This window comes from Cygnus olor, chromosome 1, assembly GCF_009769625.2.
Source record: "Cygnus olor isolate bCygOlo1 chromosome 1, bCygOlo1.pri.v2, whole genome shotgun sequence".
NCBI classification, from domain to species: domain Eukaryota; kingdom Metazoa; phylum Chordata; class Aves; order Anseriformes; family Anatidae; genus Cygnus; species Cygnus olor.
This window is the reverse complement of record NC_049169.1, coordinates 125,001,979-125,027,681: the sequence shown is the minus strand read 5'-3', so window position 1 is coordinate 125,027,681 and position 25,703 is coordinate 125,001,979. Positions and strand designations below refer to the sequence as shown.

The following is a 25,703-nucleotide window of genomic DNA, read 5'->3' as shown; positions in this document are numbered from 1 at the left end:
TATAAATGTGAATCAACTAGACTGTAACTCACTATGTCCACCTTTTAAATAAAAGGCAAGTACACTTGCTATTTAAAAGGAGGTGATACATTAAGTTTTAAGTATGTAGGTAAGATCAGATTTGCCGGTGTTCTTTTAAGGGTGGGGTGGAAATAGAAGAACCTCCCAAACTTACAAATCAAACATAGTAACTTACCTTTCCCTTGATGAAAGGGAGGCATTTAGATGGTCTTAAAACCCTCCTTATCTTAACCTACTCATAACGCTTAAAATTTGATAGTAACAAGCAATTCTTTTTAGCCAAACTAATTTCGTTTTTATTTAAACACTAAATGATCTGGAACTAAATACTAAAAGAAAATACAAACAGAAACTTTCAATAAAGTATCTCTCTGAGACAGGACGTAACAAAAACAACTGGCTCAAAAGTTCCCACTGCAGTGGAAAAAGAGAATGTAAGCTAATTTTATATTTTGTGTTTGAAACAATAAAAGCATGGTAGAAATGTTAACAAAATGAACATAACATTCTCACATACCCCCACACGTTCTAAACCCAAGCAAATTCCAGTCATTCCTAATGCTCAAAGATTACAGCCAGCTTCTCAACAAAGACACAACTTCAGGGAAGCTGAAACCAACAGTGCAAGTTGAAACTTCATAGAATAATTACTGTTAAAATCCTGAACAAGGTCTTCCAGAACTGGGCATCTGAAGACTGTACCTGCTTCAAAGCACAGTGCCTAAAAATGATCTGGTTTTTCATGTCAGCGTCGATACTCACCAATGACTTCACTGGCAGTTGCTTAGCCCACAAAACTAAGGAGGTACTTAAATGTAGAGCTGAAAACTCGATTAAAAATAAGGATGGAGGTGTCCCAAATAGAGTCTTAACCATGTGCATTTACTACACCTGAAACATGGAAGACCAGGTTTCCAGAACCACATCCATTCCCCAGACTGACAGGTAAAGTACGCCGTACCCATAATGCCCATTAAAGCTTACTTGAGCAGGATTAGGTTTTTGCTGCCCCATACACTTAAGAAACGAGCTGGTAGCAAAAAGAATATGAACAGTAACAAAAAAAAGAAAGAAAAGAAACAAGTATTTTTTTTCTTGTGCCCTAACATCCTATGAGATAGGTACAGCAGAACTTGCACACAGCCAGCACCTCCTGGAATCAGGTATCTCTGCACCCACGCAGGGCGATGTACGCAGACGTCTCACAGTGAAACTGAGGTTTTAGTGTAAACCAAGTTGGCTTTAAGTTAAGCTATTAATTAAACTATATTTCTTACCCAGTAAAGAATTAAATATAACTGCAAACCTCAGTCTGCATCAGAAGGCTGAATATCAATATTTGGTCCAGTCACTACTGGCACAGACAACTTATCACCACAGCTATGATGGCATACATTCTCTCTGTTAAAACTTATGGAAAGGAAATACTCTATCAATAAATCATTGTTATGGAAAAGATCCTGCTGACTTGTCACGTAGCTCCAGATCCTCAAACCTGAAACCAACATAATTGCTACAATGATATCGCTAAATATATGGATGAGGAGTTTTACACATTGCTTTAACTTCTATTGATGATTTCAAATTTAGTTTAGGCAAGTAGGTGTTGTTTTTAACACAGGACATTTTGTGCGATTTTGGTCCCTCTGTAAGTGCATTCTTTTGAACTCCCTGAGTACAGTACATTCCTTTTCTACAGTGATTTCTGACTGGAAGATGCTGAATAAAGTGGACTTGCATTGCTGCATATGAAGTAGAGTCTCTTGCTTAAAGAAAAAACACAGTAGCATAAGATTTTACAAAATATGCAGGTGCACGTTTCAGCATTTTGCCCCTAGATGTCTGAACTAAGCCTCTGACTTCCACACATTTCTCATTCAGATTCTAGAAGTGACTACTTTCATATAATTAAAGAAAATGAGGATTAAATTACTCATTATTATTTATGCCTTGGCAGATAATTCTTACCAATGCAGTGTTAGAATATCTGCAAGTTAACACAATGAGTTTTTAAAAGCCCACTTGGACCACACATCTCACTCAGTTCAGGCACTCTGAGGTCAGTAGCTATAGGTTTGAAGGTTGTTTTGTTGTTTTTTTGTAAAAGAAACATAAATGGTACCAACCATCCAACCACCGAGGCTCCACATTTTTAAAACACAGTAGTTCACCGCAGCTGATAATTAAAAAATCATTAATAATAAAAGATTATACCACTCCAATATGAGTACAAGCGAAGTCACTGCTGAGAATAAACTATAGTACATCCAGTTCCAAAAATAACCGTGGGTCAAAGCCGTGCTGATGAGCATTTGCTTACTTACAGTTTCCATTTTCATAAAAATGATGACTGGGCAGCACATTCAAACATAAAAGAAACTCAGGTAAGATATGTTTACTTTTAAAAAATAATTTATAAAATAACAAATTATTAACAGTTCATTACGTAGAATCAATGTAAAGATTTTGAAGTTACTGAATCAATAGTATATGCTAATGAGAATTTGAAGAGAACAGATGAGGCCTCCAGTTACTTAAGAACTCTGAATTATGTAGTTCATGAATGGAAAATACTATACCTTAAATTCAACAGATATGGCTGACTCTGTGCACTAGTTAAAATATATTATAGCTGCACATGAAAAGATGGTGGTTTTTTTTGTTTTTTTTTTTTTTTTTTTTTTTACAGTGTATGCATGTGTGTGTAAATACCTTACTCACCAACAAACACAATGCAGACAACAGAAAGCAGCACAGAAGTAGTGTTTTGAATAAAAAAAAGTTCCATTTTCAATTTTGTAGAAAATGTGTAAATTGCGTTTTGGCAGACTCACTGGTACTACTATACAAAACCAGGAAAAAAGCCATGCAAAGGGGTCAGGATTATTCTTGAAAGTATTTAAGGGAAAACAGAAACGCCTAGCAGATTTGAGAATACTTTGCAATTAATGGGAAAAGCATCCAAAGACAACATAAAACACAAAAATGGTTTAGTTTTCTTCTTTTAAACCTGGTTGTACCCTAGTATAGTTAATGAGTTTTACTTTGATGCTCAATAAAAAATGAGAATAAAGTCTTTTTTCTCTTCCATCCAGAAATATTTTGTTAAATTCAATTGATTTCAGAAGCAGTGTGGTATCATGGCCATAGAAGAAAAAAATAATGTATTATGGACATGAAATGCTATCAAAAAAAGTAAACACACCCAAAAATATATTTTTCTTTCTCCTACTTACAATTATGTTTGTTAAAAAAAACAAAGCTTTTACAATATCAGACCAACTATTGACTTTTCTAATAAACTTGGTAAGTACTCTCCCTGTACATCCCGTTTCTCTGAAGCATTTAGCAGTTGTTCATACAGACAAGCTAATGTCTCTGAAGGAATTCAACTGGTTTGTGTTTTCTGACAAAGGAGTTCAGCTTTTCAAATTTCACTGGGTTGTTCATTCGTTTTTAGCTGCAACGTCTAACATGCTCCAAAACATATTCAGGGAAGTGCAAGCTGCAGACTTGTAAGCCATCCAGCTTACATGGCATCCTTGGGTATTCATCTTCTTTCCATTTGTTTTCCTCTGGATCAAAGGTGAGAATCGAATCACTGTAATGACCATTGTAACAAAGGCCTCCAAGAACCATTATCTGCTTGTCCAGAACAGCTACACCATGACCACTCCTACCAATCGGCATAGAAGCCAGTATAGTCCACTGATCAGTATCTGGGTCGTAAACCTCTGTAGACGGACACCCTTGAGATTCAAAGGAGGCCCTTAGAATCACGCAGACACCACCAAAGACATACAGCTTACCATTATAAGAAATCATTTTGTGAAAGCATCTCGCATAATTCATTTTGCACTTGTTCTCCCAACAATTAGTGACCACTTGAGTTCTCCTTGTTCGCTGCTCTACTGTCCCTTCTTTACTGGGATCAAATACACACACTTGCTTAGAGGTTGAAGATGATGTAATTCCACCAGTGATATACAGCTTGTTACCAAGCACAGTCCCTTCATGTCCGTACTTATTGACCGGATAGGGATCCACAAACTCCCATTTATCTTCAGTAATATCATACCGTTCGGTTGAGTAAAACGTTTCGTCCCTGGTTCTCCCAGCCACTGCGTAAACATACCTCCCAATAACTCCAACAGCAAACTCAGACCGTGGGACAGACATGTCTGCCATTCGTAACCAAGTGTTCTGTCTTGGGTCATATCTAAACACTTTGGATGAAGCATGAAACTCACCGTCTGGCCCCAGTTCTTCCCCACCTAATAGGAACACAAAGTTATTCACAATGGCAAGGCAGTCTGGTCGTAAAGGTACTTGAGGACCCTCGAGTTCCCACCAGACCCTTGGTTTGTGCAAGAGAAGAATTTTACTGTTTACCATACTGTGTCCTATCATTCCTCTAAATACAGCAGTCTGGGGTTTGGCAGAACGAATTTTGTTCGATTTCATTTCCATCAAAGGCTGTTGGTGAACGCTATGAAAGTAATTCATGGCTTGGTCAACCTCATGTCGCAGCTGCCGGGAGTATCGATAAAACTCTGATGTTTTTACCTATGAATACATTTAAAAGATATTAAAATTCTGACCAAGAGAAACAATCCAGAAAATCTAAATGACTAGGTGCCATTAAAAGATTATTTTACTTAGTTTCATTCGGGTATTCTTGACAGCAATTGCATTTGTGTACGGAAGGTTAAGCTAATGCACTGTTATCCAAAATCCAGAAGGCAATTTAGAAATTAACAGCAGTGGCTAACATTTTCAGTGGAATACTCGCATGCAAAATTTAAGCAGGGATTATGCACAACTCAAGTCCCCTAGTTTAAAAATCATTATTCCTTCTCCCTAAAAGCTCGTTCATCTTCTGCTTAATCAATGAAGTGCCAAAATTAAAAGCGCGCCATTGCCCTGGTTTTGAAAAATATTCTACACACCCATTCTGTGCCTACTCTAGACTAATTTCCGATGAATTCTCACAACAGAGCCCAAGCAGGTATTCCCAAACACTAGGCTCTGCTCACAGGGCCATTTAATCGTGGTAGAAAGGAAAGGTACACAAACCCCTTCCTTCAGAGCATGTGATCACGCTAACCACTTTTCCATCATGGTTACCTTATGGTTCCCCCTCTGTGCATCTCCACAGGTTAGCACACACCTTCAACACAAGAGGAAAACATATAAACAAATATTCCTTTGCTCGCGCATTTTATTGGTAAATTGCGGACGTAGGTTTGAACTTCCACTTCCCCGGTGAGCGTTACAACTTTTCTATCAATGCGTAGTCATGAAGCGCCCCTTCCCGCTGCCATCTCTCAATTTGAAAAGAGCTCTCTCTGCTCAGTTTTTTTGAAAGAATGATTGTAATTTACCTTCCCTGGACTCTACCTAGTATCGAAGCTAATTCAAGTTCCTGAAACTGGTCTGGAGATGATTCCAAAACATATCTGATTTGAACATTTTCATTTATGTAACTCCAAGAAGCGCTCAGTCACCATGTGACTCTCTTCAAAGAGGCTTCACTCTGTCTGTGCAACATTCTGAATTACACCTCTAAAACAAATTTAAAAACAAACAAAAAAACAACAACACTCCCAAATGTTGCCTAATCCACAAATCCTCTATCAGATTTGATCCTAACTCTCAGTATCTTCCACAAATAAAATGGATTGCTTTCAAACATTCTCAACACCTTTAGTTCCTACCAGCTCCAAAAAGAGGAGCAATGCTCTGAAAAAGTGTCAGGTAACTCCAAAATTTCAAGGTAGCCACACAATAACATCAGAAACTACTGTATTTCAACATCTGTTCCCCCACTTCCTCCTATTCTCTTTCCCAGGGGACAAAAGCCCAGACCACCACTTATGTAAGTGGTTATGGTGTGAATGAGTTTTCACATATATGAAAAGCAGTTTTGAAACAAATATTGTTTATACCTTGTGAATAAAATAGCTCCTTAAACAAGGACTACACAAATTATGTTAGCTTTCTGTTAATCGCTTCTCTTCCTTGTATAGTAACCATGGCGTTCTGCTATCAGATACACATTTCAAAAAAATCCTTTCAAGCCACATCCCACCACAGGTAAAACATAGAAAGACTTAAAGATTCAAACAAAATAAAATAAACAGTAAGTTAAATAAAAATAAGTAAAACAAAAATGACAATTAAGGTGGGTATCCTCAAAAGTTACTTTCAAATTCTAATACAGCACTACAATTTCACACTGTTTGCACCCAAACTGAAGCTATCATTTCTGGAATTAACCAAAAAGACAGACGATTTTTGTTCTACCTATATGCATCTGAAGTTTTCTTAGAAGATTATGGAAGATCAGCATGCATAAAACAAGCATGCCATCAAAAGCTGGCTGAGATGGGAGGTGTTGTTTCTTTCCTCATCAGTCTGTCTTTACAACTGTCTTTAGACCTAGAAATGAAAATGCCAGCTGGAAACTGGCATAAGCTTCATATATCCTCATCACTCTACTCCTTTATTTAGACAGCCTAAACCTCACACCATGAGAGTACACGAAAAGAAATGACGGATCTATCTTATTTCAGAGACAGCCTCTCAAGGCCAAGGAGCCCATTGATTAGTAGTTTACCACTACTTTTCTCGACAAGGGCACTAACATCAAAGCAAAGCTTCAATCTCTTACCTTAAACCAGTAAGAAAGACATCAAGAAGCAAATGTAACCATCAGTTACAAACAACCCTCTCAGACTGACCTATGTCTGATTAGCTACACACACAATCTTAAACAGATGAAAATATGTAAGGGAATTCTTACAATATTCAGAAACAAAAAACAGGGTGATACGCTGTTTATCTGTACTCCAGTAAGAAAAGGTACTTGGAGGCTTCCTAGACTTTGCTGTTGGGGAAAAACATCAGTGTTGCTAGCCTTCCACCTTTCACCAGCACCACCTCTGCCATACAGGAACAATACTTCTCCTGAGGCTCAAATGATGGTCTAAGATGAATGCTGGTATGTGTCCACAGGAACAAGCAGAGACTGTTCACGCTTCCTTGATATGAACAAAGGCAAGGCAACTGTAGAACAGTTTGCCCACTTTCACATTCACCTGTGTTCATCTCATCTGTGTGAGATATTCCAGAATTACTTGAAAGTCCTATCCAGATCACAGTAAAGAAAACTTCCCATACACCTACACTTTTGAATAATTTTATAATACTTTTAGTTACTTGAGTGTATAATCAAAAAAGGGAAGCAAGCATTAAAATTTATGTGTTTAGTGGTTAAAATACAACAGAAAGTTGTATATGCTTTAGTTTCGGTAAATTAAAAGCATGGCCCACAACAAGCCTTTTGTGAGAACTGCTGTCTGATACCCAAAATATGCTGAAGGAAATCCCTCAGTGTTCAGGAGTAGGCTTCTGCCATTACCTGTAAGTAGAAAAAGTAGTTGTCCAAAAAATATCTAAGTGCTTAATAACAGACCATATTTTTCTGTTAAGTTCAAATGGAGAAGATCTAGAAAGAACATGCACCTAACTACCAACATATAATATAAAATTAAAGAGAATGTTCACAAGCCTGTGTAGAACATCAGATAGATGGAAATGTACGCTGTGATGAATCTGAAGTAAAACAAACGTGCATGGTAAAAAGTACATCATCAGCTCTGTAGTGATAATAAAAATATTAAGTGCTTCACAGTAATCCCAGAGTTTAGAAAGACTTTCTGTTCTCTTGCTGAAGGGTCTCACAGAAAGTTTGATTCAGACTTCCTTACCAACACCAGTCGTACTGTAAAAATTAAATTTAATCCAGGTGATAAATCTTCCCTCCTGTGATTTTTTTTGCATTCTTCCCAGTATTACTCTTCAGTTTTCTGGACAAAGCCTTCCTAGAGGGTCTGCGAGGACACAGGATTAATGTAGGGACATAGCTGCCTAAAGAACCACAGGAGAAATATCTCATTGCACCATCTACTAGTTACAGTGGTTCACAGTCAGACTTCTAGGTACACAGTCAGAAAACAGCGTGAACAAAATGAAGTGTGTCATTCCATAAAAAAGATGAAGAAAATAATTAAAAGCCATTTACCTCCACAGCCATCCTACAGGTAGCCAATACCAAAGCTTTACCAAAATTACCATCATCCTTCCAGGCATAGTAAATTGGAGCTGGAACGCATTTTCTCTTCTTCAATTTGAATCCATGAGACACTCAGTAAAGACTTCTCATTCTCCGAAATAAAGCAACTATTCATCATTGACTATTTTCCTGCAGAACTGCAATGCATGCAATTTAAAGAATGTTTCCAACCATATTCTAAGAATAAACCCAAAATATAAGCCTCTACATCAGAGTGTCTAGTCTGAAAAGCGAGCCCTATAAAGGATCAAATATACCCCATGCTATGTCAGTCTTATTTTTCCCCTTTAACAATTAAGGAAACTAATAAGCAGAAGGAAAGATAATGAAATGCAGGGTAAGTTTTCTTTAACAAAAGATTGTCTTCAGAGCATAGCTTTTTTTTTTTTCAGCAGCCATTTACCACTCTCGCTCTATTTGTATTTTTGTTACTCGGTCTTTTAGTAAAAAGCTAACAAAAAATATAGAAAGGCTACTTCTGAAGTGGCCAAAATAAACATTTATTATTTGTAAACTCAGTAACTAATTCTTAACATGTTATTATCTGAGGTAGATATTAGCATAGCTCCTTATGTAGAACTGGTGAAAACACAAAGATTTGGATGGCTCATAATACAACTGTACTATTTCTAGCCACATAAGCAGAAAACTATTTCAAAGGTCATAAAATTGTACATGAGTTTTCTAAAACTGCTAATTCTGAATGTCTAAGTGAAGCAGCTCAAACTCAACTACCAGGAACACAGAAGCTATGCTATGTCTTTTCAAAGAATATGTATATATCAGATTTCTAGAGCTAACTCTACCTTACTTGCAAAATAATAATAATAAATAACTGAGATTTGACTAGAGACTAAGCTGACTCAAAACAAAAGATCCATCAACCCTGCTACAATCCATATTATTTTCACATCTACTTATCTCTGGCCATATTCTAAACACGATTACAAGCCTGTCAACAAACATGATTAAATTTCTGACACGCTTACTCCAAGTCAAAATTCAGTCAAATTTAAAAAGTTACATGTATGTCTCTGAAAGGGCAGCAACCAAAATTACTTTGCAACCAAGTATCAGTATACATGACACTAGGTAAACTGCTGTACTTAATTTTTCCTTTCTCTAGCATGGGTGATTACTTAGTTACAGCCCACCACCAGTGTGAAAACCGGTCAGTACCTGCATAGGACTTTGAAGGGCTATTCTGCAAGTGCTACAAATCACGTAGTGTTTTTCAGCCTAGCTATAAAAAGAGAAAAAGACTACAGCAAGAACAATGCCCTCAGAGCGTCTCCCCAGTTTAAAAAAAAAAAAAAAAAAGGGAACAGCAAGAGAAATCACAGGGAAGCTGGAATCTAATTGCAAAGAACTCTCCTATCAGGATAGAACCAGAAATCTACATGCCAGAATTGAGGTGCTCAGCACATAATAAATACTGCTAGCAAGTCTATCCAAGTCAGTGATAACCTTCAGACAGAAAAATATCACGTGCAGCACCTATGTAAGAGAAGTGGGGACCACTAACCTTATCCACTAGACGCTTATTCTAAACCTCAGCATATGAAATATGTAGAAAATATTGATATGTAATTTACTAGATATGGAGGTGAGAAAAAAAAAATTAGATACATTTATCAAAGACGAAATCACAATGACAAAATTATAATGCCATCTTCTCAAAAGCAATGATTTGCTAGATACAGAAAAGCACATACTCAAAGATGGACTAATTAATGTGCTTTTCATCGTAGCTCTAAAGTACAAATTGATGTACCTAGTGATTAGCAAGCTTCTGATTTAAACTCAAAATTTATAAATCAGTACGGACTAGTCATAACACACCCTAAAATATGGTTATTTGAAAAAATTTCCAAGTTTTAAGGACAGAGATTTTTGAAACATTTACATCTGAGCAGTACACAGATCAAAATCAAAACATGAAGGGAAAGCATAACATGGTTGTATACAATAACAGAGAAAAACTCAACTTTCCTCAAGACTTACAAGAGTTATGTGAAGGTTTAAAATAAAGGTAAATGTAATGTCTAGTGGAACTTGTGCTTCTCAGTCATGAACCTTTCCTTTATTTTCAAACAATTTCCCTGAATCCTTATATTTATCCTTCCATTTTCCTCATATATCTATTTTAAGAGCCAAACAACAACAGAAGCACCTATTCCTACTTCAGGGGCAGCTTTTCCAGGACCATTTAGAACAAGCAAACAGGCTACACCTTCTCTTGTGCATCCCAAATGCATGTCAGTCTTGAGGTATTAACTCAGTCACTCATCAATTCCTTTTTAAAAAGACAAGCCATACCACTCAGATTGTAGATCTCTTTTTAAAACGCTGTAAGAAACAGAATGGCCTAAGAGGCAAAAAGTATCCTTACTGCGACTTGCAAAATTACGTTATGTAAGTTATTTATGTACCATAATGACAGGCATCTCAGAAATGCCTGTTAGGAAGGTTACATAAGAGTACATATGACATGTCAGTGAGTGTATTGTGAATACTGAGCTTGCTGAACCGTAAGAGTCAGCCTCAGACTGTATTTGGTACATTTATGCAGTTTACCATGCACTGGCTTCAGGAGAAGGAGGAATTCTTGTCTGATTTTTGATCTCCAGGAAAGCAGAGTAATCAATATCTTCCCCTTTCTACACACAGTAGCAGGTTTTCCTCAAGTTACTGACAGAACAGTTAACAGACATGTTCTTTTATTAGAAAAAAAAAAAAGTGGTTTGTATTTTTTTTTTTCACATTGGCTTCAACTGCAGATGTCCTTTGTTGCTTGTCACGTTGGATTACTCAGTGCTCTCTAGCAGGTCAAAAGACAAATACATTTCTAGCTGCAGTGACGAACAACACACATATTTAGCTGTGCTTCCCTGTACTGAACATAGCACTGTCCCCCTTTAGAAAGCGCACTGGAGTCTCTCCGTTGCCACTTACAGTTATGGGTAGGGCATTCACAGATAAAGCTTTTACATGTGGGTATATAACCCGGGACACTGAAAACAACGTCTCTCCTTAAGTTCTATCTGTTTGGTAGCTGCCAAGAGAAACCATGAAAAGCAGTGTATGCAGGACAGATATCAGTGATATCAAAACCAACTTCAGAAGTTACACCTAAGTATAATCCTAAAAATCAACACGCACTTTTCACTTGCGCTTACAGAAATTTGACGGGAGACAGCTTGATACTTGAACTTCTATCCCAAAAACTCAAAGAGCTGAAGCCTCTTTCACATGAATCTTAGCCTATTAAATCGACTTTAAGAATACCTAGTGAATCCTACCAGTTTTCCTACTGAAAGGCTTAAATTACATAAAAAGGTAAAAAAGCTTTATAAAAAACAAGGCACTACACGGTATCTTGCAGAATCCAGCTCTTACTAGCTGGAAATGTTTTAACCCAATATAAACATTCCATTGGTGTTCTGAAACAATTCTAGGTAATTAGATTTATTTCATGTCCACAGGCTAATACAGGATCACCAATATATTTTATGTATTAAGTTGTCTACTCAATTCACACACAAAAAACCAACCCATTTAAGGCCCAACACAGGGCCTTAAATCCTATTAATTCATTAGGTGGTGAAAAACATACAAGTTAAACTTCACCTGATCACACAAAATTAATAACATTGTTAAAACAAAATAGCACAAATTAAGTAACTCCTAACTTGAATACCTTTACTGCTACTAGGCTGTGAGAGAGCTGCTTATGAGCTTTCTAGCTCTCTGTTGACAAATATTCCTGAGATTCTCAGGAGCTAAAGAACAACATTTTGTGTTTATTCTTCAACAGAACAGTGGAAAAAAGCAAGTTCTCTTAACCTCTCAACATACATAATCACCAGATAAATTTTAGATCACCTATTACAAAGATTCCTCTGATATTCAAAGTCATTATGTTTCACACTGTCAATCACTTTTGATTGCATTATTTGCCTTGTATAAAATCAAATGTACGTGTATCTTTGAGGGATCAGGACTTACTTCCAACTGCTGTGTAACAGCACGAGTACTGAAGATACAATAACAACAAAAACACCCTGCAGATTTAACAGCAGATGACAGTTTTCATTTGTAAACAATTATAATTTTTTTAAAAAGTACTTAAAACACACAAACTCCACAGTCAGTATGTTTTGATTATATTGGTAACATTTGTCATGACATATGCCCTACATGACACATGCAGTCCCAAAATCTCTGGAAAGCAAGAAGCAACTTGTAGAAAACAAGAATGATTAAAATAAAACTTGATACAGGTGACCTTATTTTAAAGCATCCTTTCCATATGAAATCACTTAAAACAGATGTACTGTAAACCTACCTGTTCTCCAGCCACTGTACATACTACTGTCTAATAATCAGATGACAATACTTTAAGATGTTTATCTTCTACAGGTATACTAGAAAAATAAATGGTATCTTTTTGTTCCTCCTAACAGGACTGGGAATCTTACCTATTTAATGGCATGCTGCCCTAGCTAAATGATGAATCCTGTCTATTGCTTTTCAAATGCACCAACCTTCTCAAAAACACTGGATGGTGTCATCAAACAAAACCTGATGTTCTGAATGATGGTGTCCGTATGCCTCCAGCGTCTTCTATCATGGCGCAGCCAGGCCTGAACAGCTTCATACAGCTCTATCTCTGGAAACCTGCTCAGATGGTCATTATCCAAGTAAGACATGAGCTTCTCGAAGCTCAGATATGAAAGGAAGTCAGGTCTGGACATGAGCGGCACAAAATTCTCTAGCAGAAAGGAGTCCAATTTTTCCCTGACTCCTTCGATGTTTACACCAAAATCATCCAGAAGTCTCATAATTTCTGCACAGTTTTCTAAGCAGATCTTAGCTAAGAGAAAAGAGCAGCAAAATTTTACCACCTCTATAAGCTGGACATACATGGCAGCCTGAAGGATTTCATGAACAGTGTTCATACTCAGTTCAATAGTTCCATAGTACATGAACTGGAGGACATGACTGAAGCCTGTAGCTGTCAGACCTTTCAAATGGATTTTGTCCTGATCTCGTTCCCGCATGTCAGCTGTGAACATAATCCTGAAGTAATCACTCTGGGTGGCAAGCAGTGCTTTATGGGCCTGAAATTGGTGGTCTTCAATGACAAGTGTGACATCAAGAAGCAATCCCTCCTCATACAGTGCTCTGAATCCAGCAGAGACACTGGTGTCATGGATGGAGGAGCTAAACCCTTCCACGTCCCCTGCCATGAATCACCTGGGGGAAAAAAATAAACATAAAAATAAAAATAAATTTTTATTTCTAGTAACGAACATATCACAAACTCTTCCTGACCAGATAAATCCTAACTTAAGTTGCTTTCACTAAGACTTAAGTCTTCCCCACCCTTTTGGTTTTATCTTCAGCTGAAAAATTAACTGAAGAAACAACTTAAGACTCGAAATTCAAATACTTTTCACCCCCAAATATTCTCCTTTTAAAGATCGGTTGATGAACAAGTTTAACTATGCAGTAATACCGAAGTAATTCCTCACTCCACACTACCTAGTGGTCAGATAATGAATATACAATGCCAAAAAGCTCACCATTGTTCTCCCTCCTTCCCCTCCCCCCCAATCTTTCTAAAGGAGGTATCTCAAGAGAGCAATAAAACACCGACTCCTGAATATCAAAGGTTTCAGAAAGGAAGTGGAACTTCCTTAACTTCAGAACCAAGCTGTAGAAGAACTGTACGAGGTGTAACAATAAAAAAAAATAAAAAATTACCCTCCTTAAAAAATGTACATCAATTTACTCAAAAGTTATTTCTAGGAAATCAAACATTTTGCGATTCGAATATACTATTTAAGTTTTTTGCGTCTCGTTTCTCCCATAAAGATATAGTCCAACTTTCCCTCTTGTTTCTTATTCTCAGAATTATTTACATAATGAGATTTATAAACTACAAAATACTAAAGGCCACAGGAAGCACTGACAGGATTAGGTCACAATAAATAATATTCTATCTACTGTATTTTATCTACTGGGCTTAGTGAAGCTTAACCGCTTTTTAAGCACTACTTCTGTGCAAGCTAGGGTCAACCACAATTAAGTCAAAAAGAAAATAAAGACCAGCACCATCTTGCCCTGTAAAAGTTAAGGAAGATCAATAATCAGTAAAAAGCAGTATAAAAAAAGTACTCAAAATCCAAGAATTTGTCAAAATCTTGCTCACCTTCCTGGGGGCTAGCTAGGGTGCAGTTCCATTAAACAGCTTGAACCAACCTAACTGTTTATCACTATTCACAGGGCAACGGTGCACCCCATTCTCCCCCTGTCCTCATCCTGGAGTCCAAGCTTCTGCTGCCTACTTTGTGCCGTTTCTGCTGCTCATCGGACTGCTCTGGAAAACCCATTCAGCTCTTAAGCCTGGCAGAAAATAAACCACGGGGAAAAACATAACCAGAGAGCGACCAGGTTGGCCGAGGTTCCACAACTTCAGAGAGCAGTTACCACGTTGCACCCTAAGCACCACATCCTGACTGCTGCCATTCTGTTGGCAATGTATTTTATGAGTCTCCATGAACAGATAATCACCTCCTCTCCTTAACTCATCCACACCCATTCTGGAAAACAAAACCTGAGATTTTCTTTGTCTACACAAAACTACAGTGGTGTGTGGGTGTTTGTAGCCGCGCCTTGTGGAATTGGCACCACTCCCATACCGTTGAAGCCTGCTGACAATCACAGAATAGAGTTAAGGCCAGGAGCAATTCAGGCAAATTAGGGCCTTAAAACAAAATTCAAATTCCTCAAAGTAAGAGCAGCAACAAGGGAACAAAGCTGACAACCCAAACACTTTCCAGTGATCCAGTATCCATGATAGCACACTCCTTTCAATGCAACTGAAGGTAAGAGAGAAAATGCAAACTGCTCTGGAGCTTCCTATTGTGAATCCCTTGTTCCTGAATAAAGCACATCCCTACCAGAAAGGTAAATCATCATCAAATATTTTCCTCTTAGCTGTTGATAATTCTTGTATAAAAGCAAGAAAGGATAGAATTACTTTTCTAACTCCTACCATCTCAAAAAGAAGCAACAAACTGAAGAGGAAACATAAAGCCTGGCTTCAGGAACTTTTTTTCCAATAGGAACTGTGATATTAAATAAAAGACAAGCACTAATGTTACATTTTTTTTTCTTTCATTAGAGCACTTCTAACACCTCCCCTTCCACCTCCAGTCCTCTGATGTCTAACAGTAGCTAAGCTCACACTAAATTTTTTTCTCTTTATGAAACTTAATGGTTACTTTAAATGAACTCCCCTTTTTCATAAAATACAGAGCAACTTCTATATACAACTACCTCTCCATTTGGTTTGAAACTGGCCAAGGGGTTCAAAGGTTAGTAGGATTCTAAGGCAGCAAAGCTGGGTTAGCTACATTTCTTTAGGAGGCATATGCCTCAGCTTCGACTCCAAGGTGAATGGAGATGACAGGACAGAAGGACAGTTGACATCTGCTAATGTGAGACATGAACAGAATAACGGAAGAATAAATATAAAAAAAAAGGTCAAAAAAAGTCTCAAGAGAAGGAACATTCCCCAGGTGACTGAAGCAACATATAATAATCTGAAAATAATGGGATTTCCCATCACAAAGGCAACAATCTCATGGGAGGGATTTCTTCAAAACAGTACATACATTACTGCATACATAAAGACCACACAGGAACAATACCAGTAAGACATGTTGGGGGCCTTTGCCCTTAATTTCAGAAAGATAATTACATTACACATACTCTGCAAATGAGAGGAACTCAGGGCTTTAAAAGGGTGCTCTCATCACCCTCAAAGCAACAAAAAGGAGAAGTCAGCAAGTGAAGATAAACAGAGACAAATCCCAGAAGGTAAATGCACCAACTCGAGAGGAGCAAGTGGGGTGTTTTTCTAATGATCTAGATGAATAAATAGAGTCACGATATCCAAAAACCAGCATCACACAGTGATCTAGGCAACTGACTGTGGATGGCCCTGCTTGAGCAGGGGGCTTGGACCAGACAACCTCTCCAGAGGTCTCTTCCAACTTCAGCCATCCCATGATTCTGTGATCAAGGTGCTTGTATAGCAACTGCTTTTTTTTTTTTTTAATGTGATTAAACAGTAGTTAAAAAAAAAAAAACAACTATTACCATTCAAATTTAAATCTATCGAAAAAGTAAGGTGGTAGGAATCACCAAAAGGCATTAAAAAAAAAAACTGTACAGAGGGAATCCTACTAGGTTCCAATTTTCACATCTCCCTAGAGGTGGTTATTTGGTTAAAAAAAAGAAAATGTATTAAAATAAGAAGTCAGCCACAAAACTCAATGGTAACAAGCTAGTGAACACTCTGAAGTTATTATTTCAGAACGTTTCAGAGAATGTGATGTTTTAAGTCACTTAATCCTTCTTTTCACGTCTCTGCTTATATTATTTTTAGTAAGTCTACAATTTTCAATCTCAGAATGCTTCCTCCCAAACATCACACTGCATTTAATGGATTTCTTAGGAAAACACAAAAATAAGACTTCACCAAAACCCCATCTAAAGAAGCCTCAGAATTTTACAAGTAACAAGGGGAAGACTACCTGTCTCCCTCTATTAAACAAAAGGAGTAAACACTCTTTTTCTGGTATAAAGCCATACACAATATCAGAAGTTACAATTTTCTTTAAAACTCAAAATTGTGTTGGCCAGTGCATATACTTTAACAAGGGGTTAAAATAGTTTTCTATAGAGTCTTCAACAGAGACTGAAAGGGTAAAAGTTAAATGCATATTATGACCAACCAGCAAAAATCTTCATTTCTATAGCTAGTATTCCAAGTCAAAAGCAAACAGCAACATGGTAGCTCAAATATTAAAAAAGCAATACAAAATACTCTCAAAGGAAGTCATTTTTCTAAAGCACAGCTATCCTATTCCTCCCACGCAGACACTTGCAATCTTCGATGTAATTCTATGCACTATTCAAATGCTGCAGCTTATTTCCCAGAAGACAATAACGTAACAATTTTTTCTTACTTTCAATAAAAATGCAAAATTCAGAATTAGATTTTTTTTCCACCCATGCAAGTCACAATAGCACACTTGATTTGACAGAAGACATGTAGCCTACAGTGATCCGCAAGAAAAATGGAACAAAAAATTCCAATGTATAAACAGTAAAGGGAAAAAAGCCTAAAGCTGACGTTCTGCATTGTCCTGCGCATAGTAGAGCTGATCAGTGTAATGCAGCACAGGAAGTAAGATTCTCTGCTGAAAAAAAAACAAGGGAAATACGCTCAACCTTGTTAGCTTTTCCTGACATTTCTTCTTTCAGCACATAATGCATTACAGAGTCTACTCTGCTGCGACTGTAAAAGCTCTTTCTTGGAACACTGATTTCTCATCTTTATTCTGCAGTTGTAATAAATGTCTGAAAAGCCTGCTCCAGACTGCTTTTTCTTGCCAAACAAGGAGAACCGTCTTTCCTCAGGGTCTGAGGCTTTTAGTCACAAGTAGAAGAAATGGAGGCTAAATGCACAGGCTACTGAGAAGGAAGTTATGGAATACTTACTTGTGGCTCATGCCCTTCTTGATTTCAAAATCTATCCAAAAGCAGTATTTCCTGAAAAAAGTGCCCTAAAAAGAAGCATCTGTATTTAATACGGAAGCTTGTGTGCACTTCCTAGGGATAGAAATGTATTGTCCTAGTAAAGCACTGACATGATCGAGCACAGCATCTGAACGGCAAATTTCTGCTTTCCTTTCCTGCTGTTCCTTAATAACTCATCTGTGATGCTGAGACAGAACTAGCAAGCTTCATATGAACTACTTGTTCATTCTACCACCTACCTCATAGAAATTCTAAGAAAGCATCTATGTGAACACAGCTGAACCACAATTTTTCACATAATACAACGCTATCTCCAGGTTACACAAAAGATATTTCACAAGGCATATATAGCCGTGTTTTGGTAACATAAAGTACTAAAATAGAGCTTAAAAAACAGAAATGTCTTCCATCTATGCCATTCCTTTCATCTGTCAAATGCATGCATTTAAATGTAAATTTCAAAGCCAGTACGTACGCTTTATATAGCAAAGCATATAGCAAAAGCTGCTTTGAGGAGCACTCTTTCTCACTAACTTTATTTAAACTAACACTGTCCTGCACGAACGCAACATTTCTCCATAGTCAGATTTTATACACGTATGTGAAAATACACTACATACAGGCAAAGCATTCACAATTGCACGAACCGGTCACTGAAAAACGGGCCTTTGAATGCAGACAATGAGTGTATAAACATGCTTATATGGTATAGATAATTTATCCCCCAAATTAGGCCTCTATTTACATGGTTTGACACTAAACCCACCAAACTTTGTCTGAACCACAATTTTTCCTCACAGCTCCCCACTAACAACAATGGAAGGAATTATATAAAAGTGAAAAGGATCAGTAAGAGTGGATATCAAAACTTTCCATTGCTAGAATAATTGGAGATGCAGGAAACAAAGAAACATATCAAGTTTCTGCATGTGTAAAATCCTTTATAATCCTAAATTTTGGAAACAACTTCTCTTAAACCTCTCAGCATTATCTGGTAGCTCACGCTGAGGACTTCACCCAGCCTGAGGTGAGAATTCCAAAAGCATCCAGTTACTTCAGAAGCGACCAGTTGTGAGCTTAACAGTCACAGAGCCAAAGAAACAACGCTGCCAGAACTTCAGAAGCTAACACTTTGGGTACTCTTGAAAACCAGCCACTGTACGAGGCATTTATTTTAGGGGCATACATCAGACACTGACAGTCTCTACCTGTGTCGCTATCTCTAAGCAATCCACAGCAGCTCTTAACAGCAGCAGCATTTTTGTAGCACATCAGTTGCCTGCGAGGTCATCACGGTTATGCTAGAAGCGTTATCAGAACTAGTTATAACCAAACATACTTAAATGACATGTGGATCGTCTCAGCTCTGCATGCTTATACGTCACACTGGAAGGGAAGTCTGCTTCAACTATAGCGTACAGTACTAGGAGCGTTTTGTTTTGGAAAAACCTCTAACCCAAAGCAGATGTGTCGCTGCTCTTAGATATATGTATTCATAATGGATGAGGTTCTCAACTGATATTGCTTTCTGTTCCTAAAAAACGGCATTACAACCCAATTTAGTCTTTCTGCACTGAAGAATCCAAATGTTATAAGCACACACAAAAAATAGAACCATTTCATTTTAAGAGACTATTGAAGAGTTTAAGTATCACATACATTCAATTTAGATGAATACAAACAGATTTTGTCAGAAACTTCGCATTTTACAACGCTAGCAACCAGAGAATAATAATATGCTCCCCAGATGAGCCCTTAAATCAAGCTTTAGGACGATAATCAAAAGGTGTCTGATGAAAGTGGATGCTTGACAAGCTTTTTAAGACTGCTAGACATATTAAGCTGCTGTAGTTGCTTGACCAGTTTAACCTCACCTGACTGAATCTAAACTCAGTTTCTGCCCCATGAATTAACATTAAGTGGATGACGTAATTGCACCTCACAGACACGGAGAGATTTTTAAACCATTTGGCTAAATTATCACTGCAGCTACATCTTTCTAAAAAACATGTGCCAGAGCTAAGAACAAGCGCAGCCCAATGCTGTTCCAGCTACATTTACTGATGTCAGACCACGCAGTCTAAAATATTTCTAATAGAGCCGTAAGAATGAGAATCGTCTCTAACAAGAAAAATTTGTAACACTAATATGTAAGAGTTACATGATGGCAGGGATGAAAACTATGAATTTGCCACTGCTCTCAAAGAAGTAGGACCACCCTACCTAAGGGTCAACATTATTTATGTATTTGTAATGTATATAATGATTAATTTTATCAAACGTCAGAAATATTAGGACCAGTGATTTTTCTCATTGTTAAGATACTAAGAACATCACAGTATATTTTATACAGAGAAGTATCAAATTAAGTATTTCCTACTCAATAACAAAAAATCTAATCCTACATGTTTACAGCAAAGTGTTTAGGCTTTTAGCACATACAGTTTTAGCACGATAAAAGGTAATAAGCTGTATGATACTACTTCAGTAAAAATTATTTTAATACAACTTAGGATATTTTAACTACTTCTTAAAACTCATTGACTTTTTTGTTACCATCAGTAAATTTACTGCTAACTCAGACATGCCTTTTTAGTAGTCCTCTGAGAAAATAAGAATGATGAGATTGTGCCCTTTGTCCAAGATGCACAGCTTTTGACTCCACTGTCAAGTGCCAACTTCATTTGTCAGGACAGAAGTCTCAAACTTCTACAAATCTGCACCAAACTGGCAGCTACCCAAACAAAAAGACCCAGTACTACCTCCAGCGTGAGCTCAACTTATCTGTTCTGCTTCGCCTGCTGAAAGGCAAATCAGCACGTGTAGATCCAAACCAGCTACAGGATATAATTAAGGAAAGTGAAAGGAGATGAGTGACGGTGGGAAAGTTTATAGGACATGTGGTAGAAATTAAACACATTGGCTAGGTGTTGGAAGGAAAAAACACAGAAAGGATGTTGACACATGGTGGTATGCCAAGGGGATCCGAGAGTGAACTGGGGTGATGGCAGTGAAAGAGCTGGGTTACATCTTAGGAACAGGTATATGACACAACAAAGAAGTCAACAGGATGCCACACCTCAGCAGTTCTGCCTTTTTATCGGGTAACAGCTTTATGGTTCCCCTATTCTTCATTTAAAGGAATGAAAAAGACTAAGTTTTTAAGTGACATTTATGCGTTTACCAAAACAGGTAGAAGCCTCAGTACCAATCCTGAGTGGTAGGCTACTCCTGCTACCAGTAACCACTGTATTTTCTAATGCTGCCGATCGCAAAGTAGCCCTTCCTGCGGCAGGCGCTCGGCTGACCTACTTCAGCCCTCCTACCGACACGTCCCACACGGCTGAGTGGCCCCGACCAACGGGGCAGGAGGGCCGGCAGGTCCAGACGGGCCGCCGGGTCCCGCGAGGCCGCGCTGGGAGTCCCAGCTCTCCCGGCAGCCCGCCGCGGCCCAGCCGTGCCCGCCGCCCCCTCCCCGGCGGCCGTAGGCACGGAGCTCGCTACCCCCGCCGGGTTCTGCGGGCGGAGCGGAGGAGGAGGGCCCCGGAGACCGGTGGAGGCGAGGGGGCCCGGGCCGCCCTCGGCGGAGCTGACGGCAGCGGCAAGGCTGTCGGCTTCGCCTACCTCTCGGCGGCAGCGGCGCTGAAGACGCGGCTCCTCCCGCAGGACCGGCGGAGAGGGTGCCCTCCGTGTAACATACAGCCGGAGGCGGCGGCAGCGGCGGGACGCGCCGCGGGGCTGGGGAGAGGGGCGAGGGCTGAGGCAAAGTCGGGAGGAGGAGAAGAGGCGGAGAAGGAGGAAGAAGGGGGGACCCTGAGCTCCCTCCTCCCCGCGGTCCGCGCTCGGGGGGAGCCGGGGAGCCGCTCCCCGCCGCGCCGCTCCCCGCTCCGCTCCGCTCGGCCAGGGGCGCTCCCGGCCGGGCCCCGCCGCCCGCCCCCCGCGTACCTCCCGCGCTGCCCGGCGCGGCCGCAGGCGCCATGTTCCCCCGCCGCAGGCGCCCCGCGCCGCCCGTCACTTCCGCCGCCACCTGCGGGCCCGCCGAGCGGCCGGCAGCCCGCGGGAGGGGCCGCGCCCCGGGCGGCACGAGGCGGCCGCCGCTCCCCCGCCCGCGGCCCGGCCCGGCCCGGCCCCGCACGCCTACCCCGCCCGGAGCCGGCCCGGAGCCCGGCGGGCCCCTGGGAGGCAGGTCTCTTACCGGGGGCTGGCAGCGGCCGCCGGCCGCTGGGGATCGGGAGAGCCGTGCCGAGGAGCGTCATCTGCTTGGCTCCTCGCCCGCGAGCATCCACCTGTGGGGGCTCCGGGGCTTGGCTTCGCCCCGCGGCCCGCCAGCCTCGCCTCGGCTTGGCAGCGGCCCCCTCGGGCACCGCGGGGGCAGCGGCGCGGCGGGGACGTCGTACCGGAACGCGCTCCGAGCGACAGCGAGCCCTCGCAGGAGCTGGCGCAACTCCTCCCCCTCGCAGCTGGCCGGCTGCGGGAGCTGCAGGCTGATCCGAGCCGCCTCGCTCGTCACGGGCAGCCCCGGCGGCCGCTGTGGGAACCAGGTCACCGAAGCCCAGCGGGTCAGGGCCGCCAGCCCCGTCTGCACAGCACAGCCCCGAGCGACGAACTGCGCGCGGCTCCCTGCGGACTGACTGCGCGGGGCTTGGCCGTAGCCCAGACTTCACCTCCCTGCTTTACTGTAAGAGGTCAAAAGAAAACCCGACCTTCCCGCCTATCTAACGACACCACACGGGCACTGTCGGACCTTTGGTCTGGCCCTGCCACCCTCAAACCCTGTGCTACCTGCTATGTCATTCTCTGCTTTAAGTAACAGGCTGCACGCACGCTGCCATCCTCCCCGTGTATACTGCTGTTCCCATCCCCTTCGCTGTCAATTTTCAGCCATTCGTTACCACCCCCACCCCACTCTCGATTAATAAAACAACAGCACAACTCCTCTAGAACTGCCACCCCCAGTCTGAAGGTCTATCCCACCTTTCACAGCTTCGCACAATCAACCAGTTACTCCGTGCTCAGCTTCACAAAAGACTTCCCACTGCTATTCCCACTCTGTTCAACTGACCTCCTGCTGCTCCCTCATGGCCTACTTACTCCACGTTACAAACAACCTGCTCCCATTCACTCCCTCATACCGGTGACCTGACCTCTCTCTGCTCAGCCAACTTCATACCGTTCCACCTCATGCGCTTACTCACGCAGTAAATTTGCCCCATTTCCCCGGTCACTGTTTCAAAACCTGTTACTTGTGCAGTTACAGTGAAACAACTGACCTTTATGCACCCGCTATCCCAAAGCAGCTACCATTCCTGCCTCCTCAGCCTCAAAAAGACAGCTCTTCCTTGTTCACAGGATATGTCTTCTGCTGTATCAAGCACATACCACACCGCTCCTATCTCATGCTTGACAAGGAGAATCACTACAGAATACGTTTCACACGTGCAGAAACCATACAACTGAAACATCACGCATCCCTCTGCCCCCATCAGACTTTTGACCTTCACAGGTCAGGGAAGGCAGAAAAAGCTAGCCGGGCTGTTTTGGTTTTACCTGACTGTCATTTTGCTGTTTGCAGTTTGTGGCAAGCTGAGGTGTAAGATGATCTTCAGGTCTCTCCTATATACTGCCATAGAAATGGACCTCAAACCTGGCAAAAAAAACAAACAAAGCAAGCCAGCAGTTTTTACATTCTTATTCTCATCATTATTAAAACATGTATTAACGTATTAGAGAGTATTAACAAAAAAACACTCCTCCTCCACATCGGAGAATTTGCCTCTAGTGTAAAACACAAAACTTGTTAATAATGCTGCAATCTCCTAACTAAAAATGTAAGACTGTTAAATTTGGGCCCTAGTCAGCAACCAGTAGGGTCAATACTACCTTAACTAATACTAATTTACATAGAGATTTAGGTTGTCTCCTCTCATTTAGGTATCTGTACAACCTCGGTTATTAAGTAGTTACCATTGGCTTAAGTGAGACTATTGAAATTAATAAAATTCGGGACATAAGTTTTTGAGTTATATTAGTATGTAGTTTACTATTTCATTTCTATAATTTAGACATTAAATTTATGCATGCGTGTATCATATACTTGACAGTTCCTAGAAACGTTTTTGTCTTGTTTTGATTTGACATTTGCAGTCTTTAGACTTTCATTTTTCTTCATACTACACATATTCCCAAATACAGTGAACCCTAGTAATAAAACATCAGAATATGCAAAATGTAGCATTTCATTGTTTAAAATAGGAGCAACCGTTTGTGTTATTTTTTCAGATTCCTGGCAGAATTCTTGGCAGGGATTAAATCATTTCTAAAGATTGCTGCAAACGTGACAAAAGCTGTTTCTGTAATTTTATATTGCACTGCATTACTGCATAAGTATATAGCTAAGTAACTATAGAGTCTAGTATTTTCAGCTCATTTTCATGCCTGATGTTGAGGCAACTACATTCAAGTACTACATCATGTTCTCACTATAATTTGTATATCTGTCATAAGCATATATTGTTTTTCCCAAAAGCAAGATATTTACAATTCTTATGTAAAACATCATGTGGCCTGATGAAAGACTAGAAATGAAAATGTGTTTTATTTTTGTGCAGAATTACTGGGTTGCAAGACATAATACATTTTGTCACTGGCAACATCATTACTGTACAGTTTCTTACCACATTCTTGTATTCTTTTCTTCAAAACAAGACTGCTGGCAATGTATTTGCTATTGGTATATAGAGCAGAAGTCACTCCTGGATCTTGTATCAGGAAAGTATGGAAATAGTATTTGTGAAAGTTGGAGGTTACGCGCGTTGTTAAACCAGGCATACCAGTTTTGTACAGATTTCCATCATCGCGTTTCAATCACATGTGTGCTGTGTGCCCGAGACCTATTGTTTTCACCCAAGCACTTAGCCAGACAAAATCTGGGAACCTCCACATTTTCCAGTAAGCAAAACCGCTGTTGATGAATGTGGATGCATTTGACAGCGGTTACTTATTGTGAAACCAGTTGCTCTGATCATTGAAGAAATCCTATTACAGTAGCAATATGCCCTAGGCCTTTAAGAAGTTCCCATGGAGAAGAAGTCAATTCAATTCCCCACGAGGGAGGGTTGTGAATTTGGCATTTAGTCTCTGTTAAGTCTCTAAAATGGCTGTCAGCATTGATCAGGGATTTTATTCCCTTTTTAACACGTTTATTTTGTAAACACGTTTTAACACGTTACGTTGATGAACACAGCACGCATTTGGTGGGGGTTTTGGGCTGTTTGGTGTAAAAAAAGCTCACGTCTTGGAGCAGGGCCTTATATCAGTTCTCTACAGCGCTCAGCCTCCAGAAGCCAGTAACAAGGGAAAGGCTGACATTCAAAATCGCATTAGGCTGATGGCCAGCGGAGATTACCAGCATATGCACAGCGACATTTTGCCGTTAAAGCCGCTGAGCTGATCAGCCGTCGAACTGGGTGCGCTCACTTGCAGCGCACGCGGGCACGCGTGGCTCTCACGCGGGGGAGGTAACCCACCTGCCTTTTACATCGCGCCCCTCACCGCCCCCAACACACCTCCATGTCCAAGCCGCTAGACGCGCAGTGACAGACGTTGACGTCTTCACCCCCCCCCGGCCACGGCGACGCCCGATCCCCGCGGCGGCCGTTAGAGCAGCCGTTAAGGCGGCCGCTACCTCAGCGCCCCACGCGCCGCCCCTCCCCTCCCCCCTTTCCCTCAGCCCGCGACCGTTACCCGGAGGCGGGAGCCAGGCGCACGCGCGCCGCTCCCGCCCCGCGCATGCGCGAAGCCCTCGGCGCCCCGGCGGCGCTGCCGCACGCGGGGCCGGGTTGCATCACCCGGCGGCAGGGCGGCGGGGGCCTTCCCGGGGCTGCCCCGCGCCGCGCCTGAGCCACCCCCTCGCCGCGGCGGTGCCGCC

The 25,703-nt window shown here is 40.8% G+C and overlaps 1 protein-coding gene across 13 annotated transcripts; it reads right to left on the bottom strand.

The window, feature by feature from the left end:
• Positions 1–880: 880 nt before the first annotated feature.
• KLHL15 (kelch like family member 15) lies at positions 881–25,634 on the bottom strand. 13 transcript variants are annotated; one of them, XM_040531753.1, is made up of 6 exons: positions 25,303–25,502; positions 24,451–24,534; positions 23,324–23,420; positions 15,222–15,294; positions 12,706–13,417; positions 881–4,587 (listed from the first exon to the last, which is right to left on the bottom strand). In XM_040531753.1, the coding sequence occupies exons 5-6, from the start codon at positions 13,408–13,410 to the stop codon at positions 3,478–3,480; spliced, it is 1,815 nt and encodes a 604-aa protein (XP_040387687.1). In that variant the 5' UTR covers positions 13,411–13,417; positions 15,222–15,294; positions 23,324–23,420; positions 24,451–24,534; positions 25,303–25,502; the 3' UTR covers positions 881–3,477. The 13 variants fall into 13 exon arrangements, with proteins under 13 accessions (XP_040387687.1, XP_040387666.1, XP_040387595.1 ...); XM_040531732.1 differs by lacking the exon at positions 24,451–24,534 and having other exon boundaries at positions 25,342–25,504; XM_040531661.1 differs by lacking the exon at positions 15,222–15,294 and having other exon boundaries at positions 25,303–25,501.
• Between the last annotated feature and the right edge of the window lie 69 nt (positions 25,635–25,703).

Bases quoted from the DNA above. Each gene is read 5' to 3' on its own strand.
- KLHL15 (XM_040531712.1), bottom strand. From the start codon at position 13,410: ATGGCAGGGGACGTGGAAGGGTTTAGCTCCTCCATCCATGACACCAGT. The intron at 4,588-12,705 runs GTTGGTGCATTT...ATGTATTCATAG, and splicing joins CATCCAGTGTTTTTGAGAAG to GTAAAAACATCAGAGTTTTA.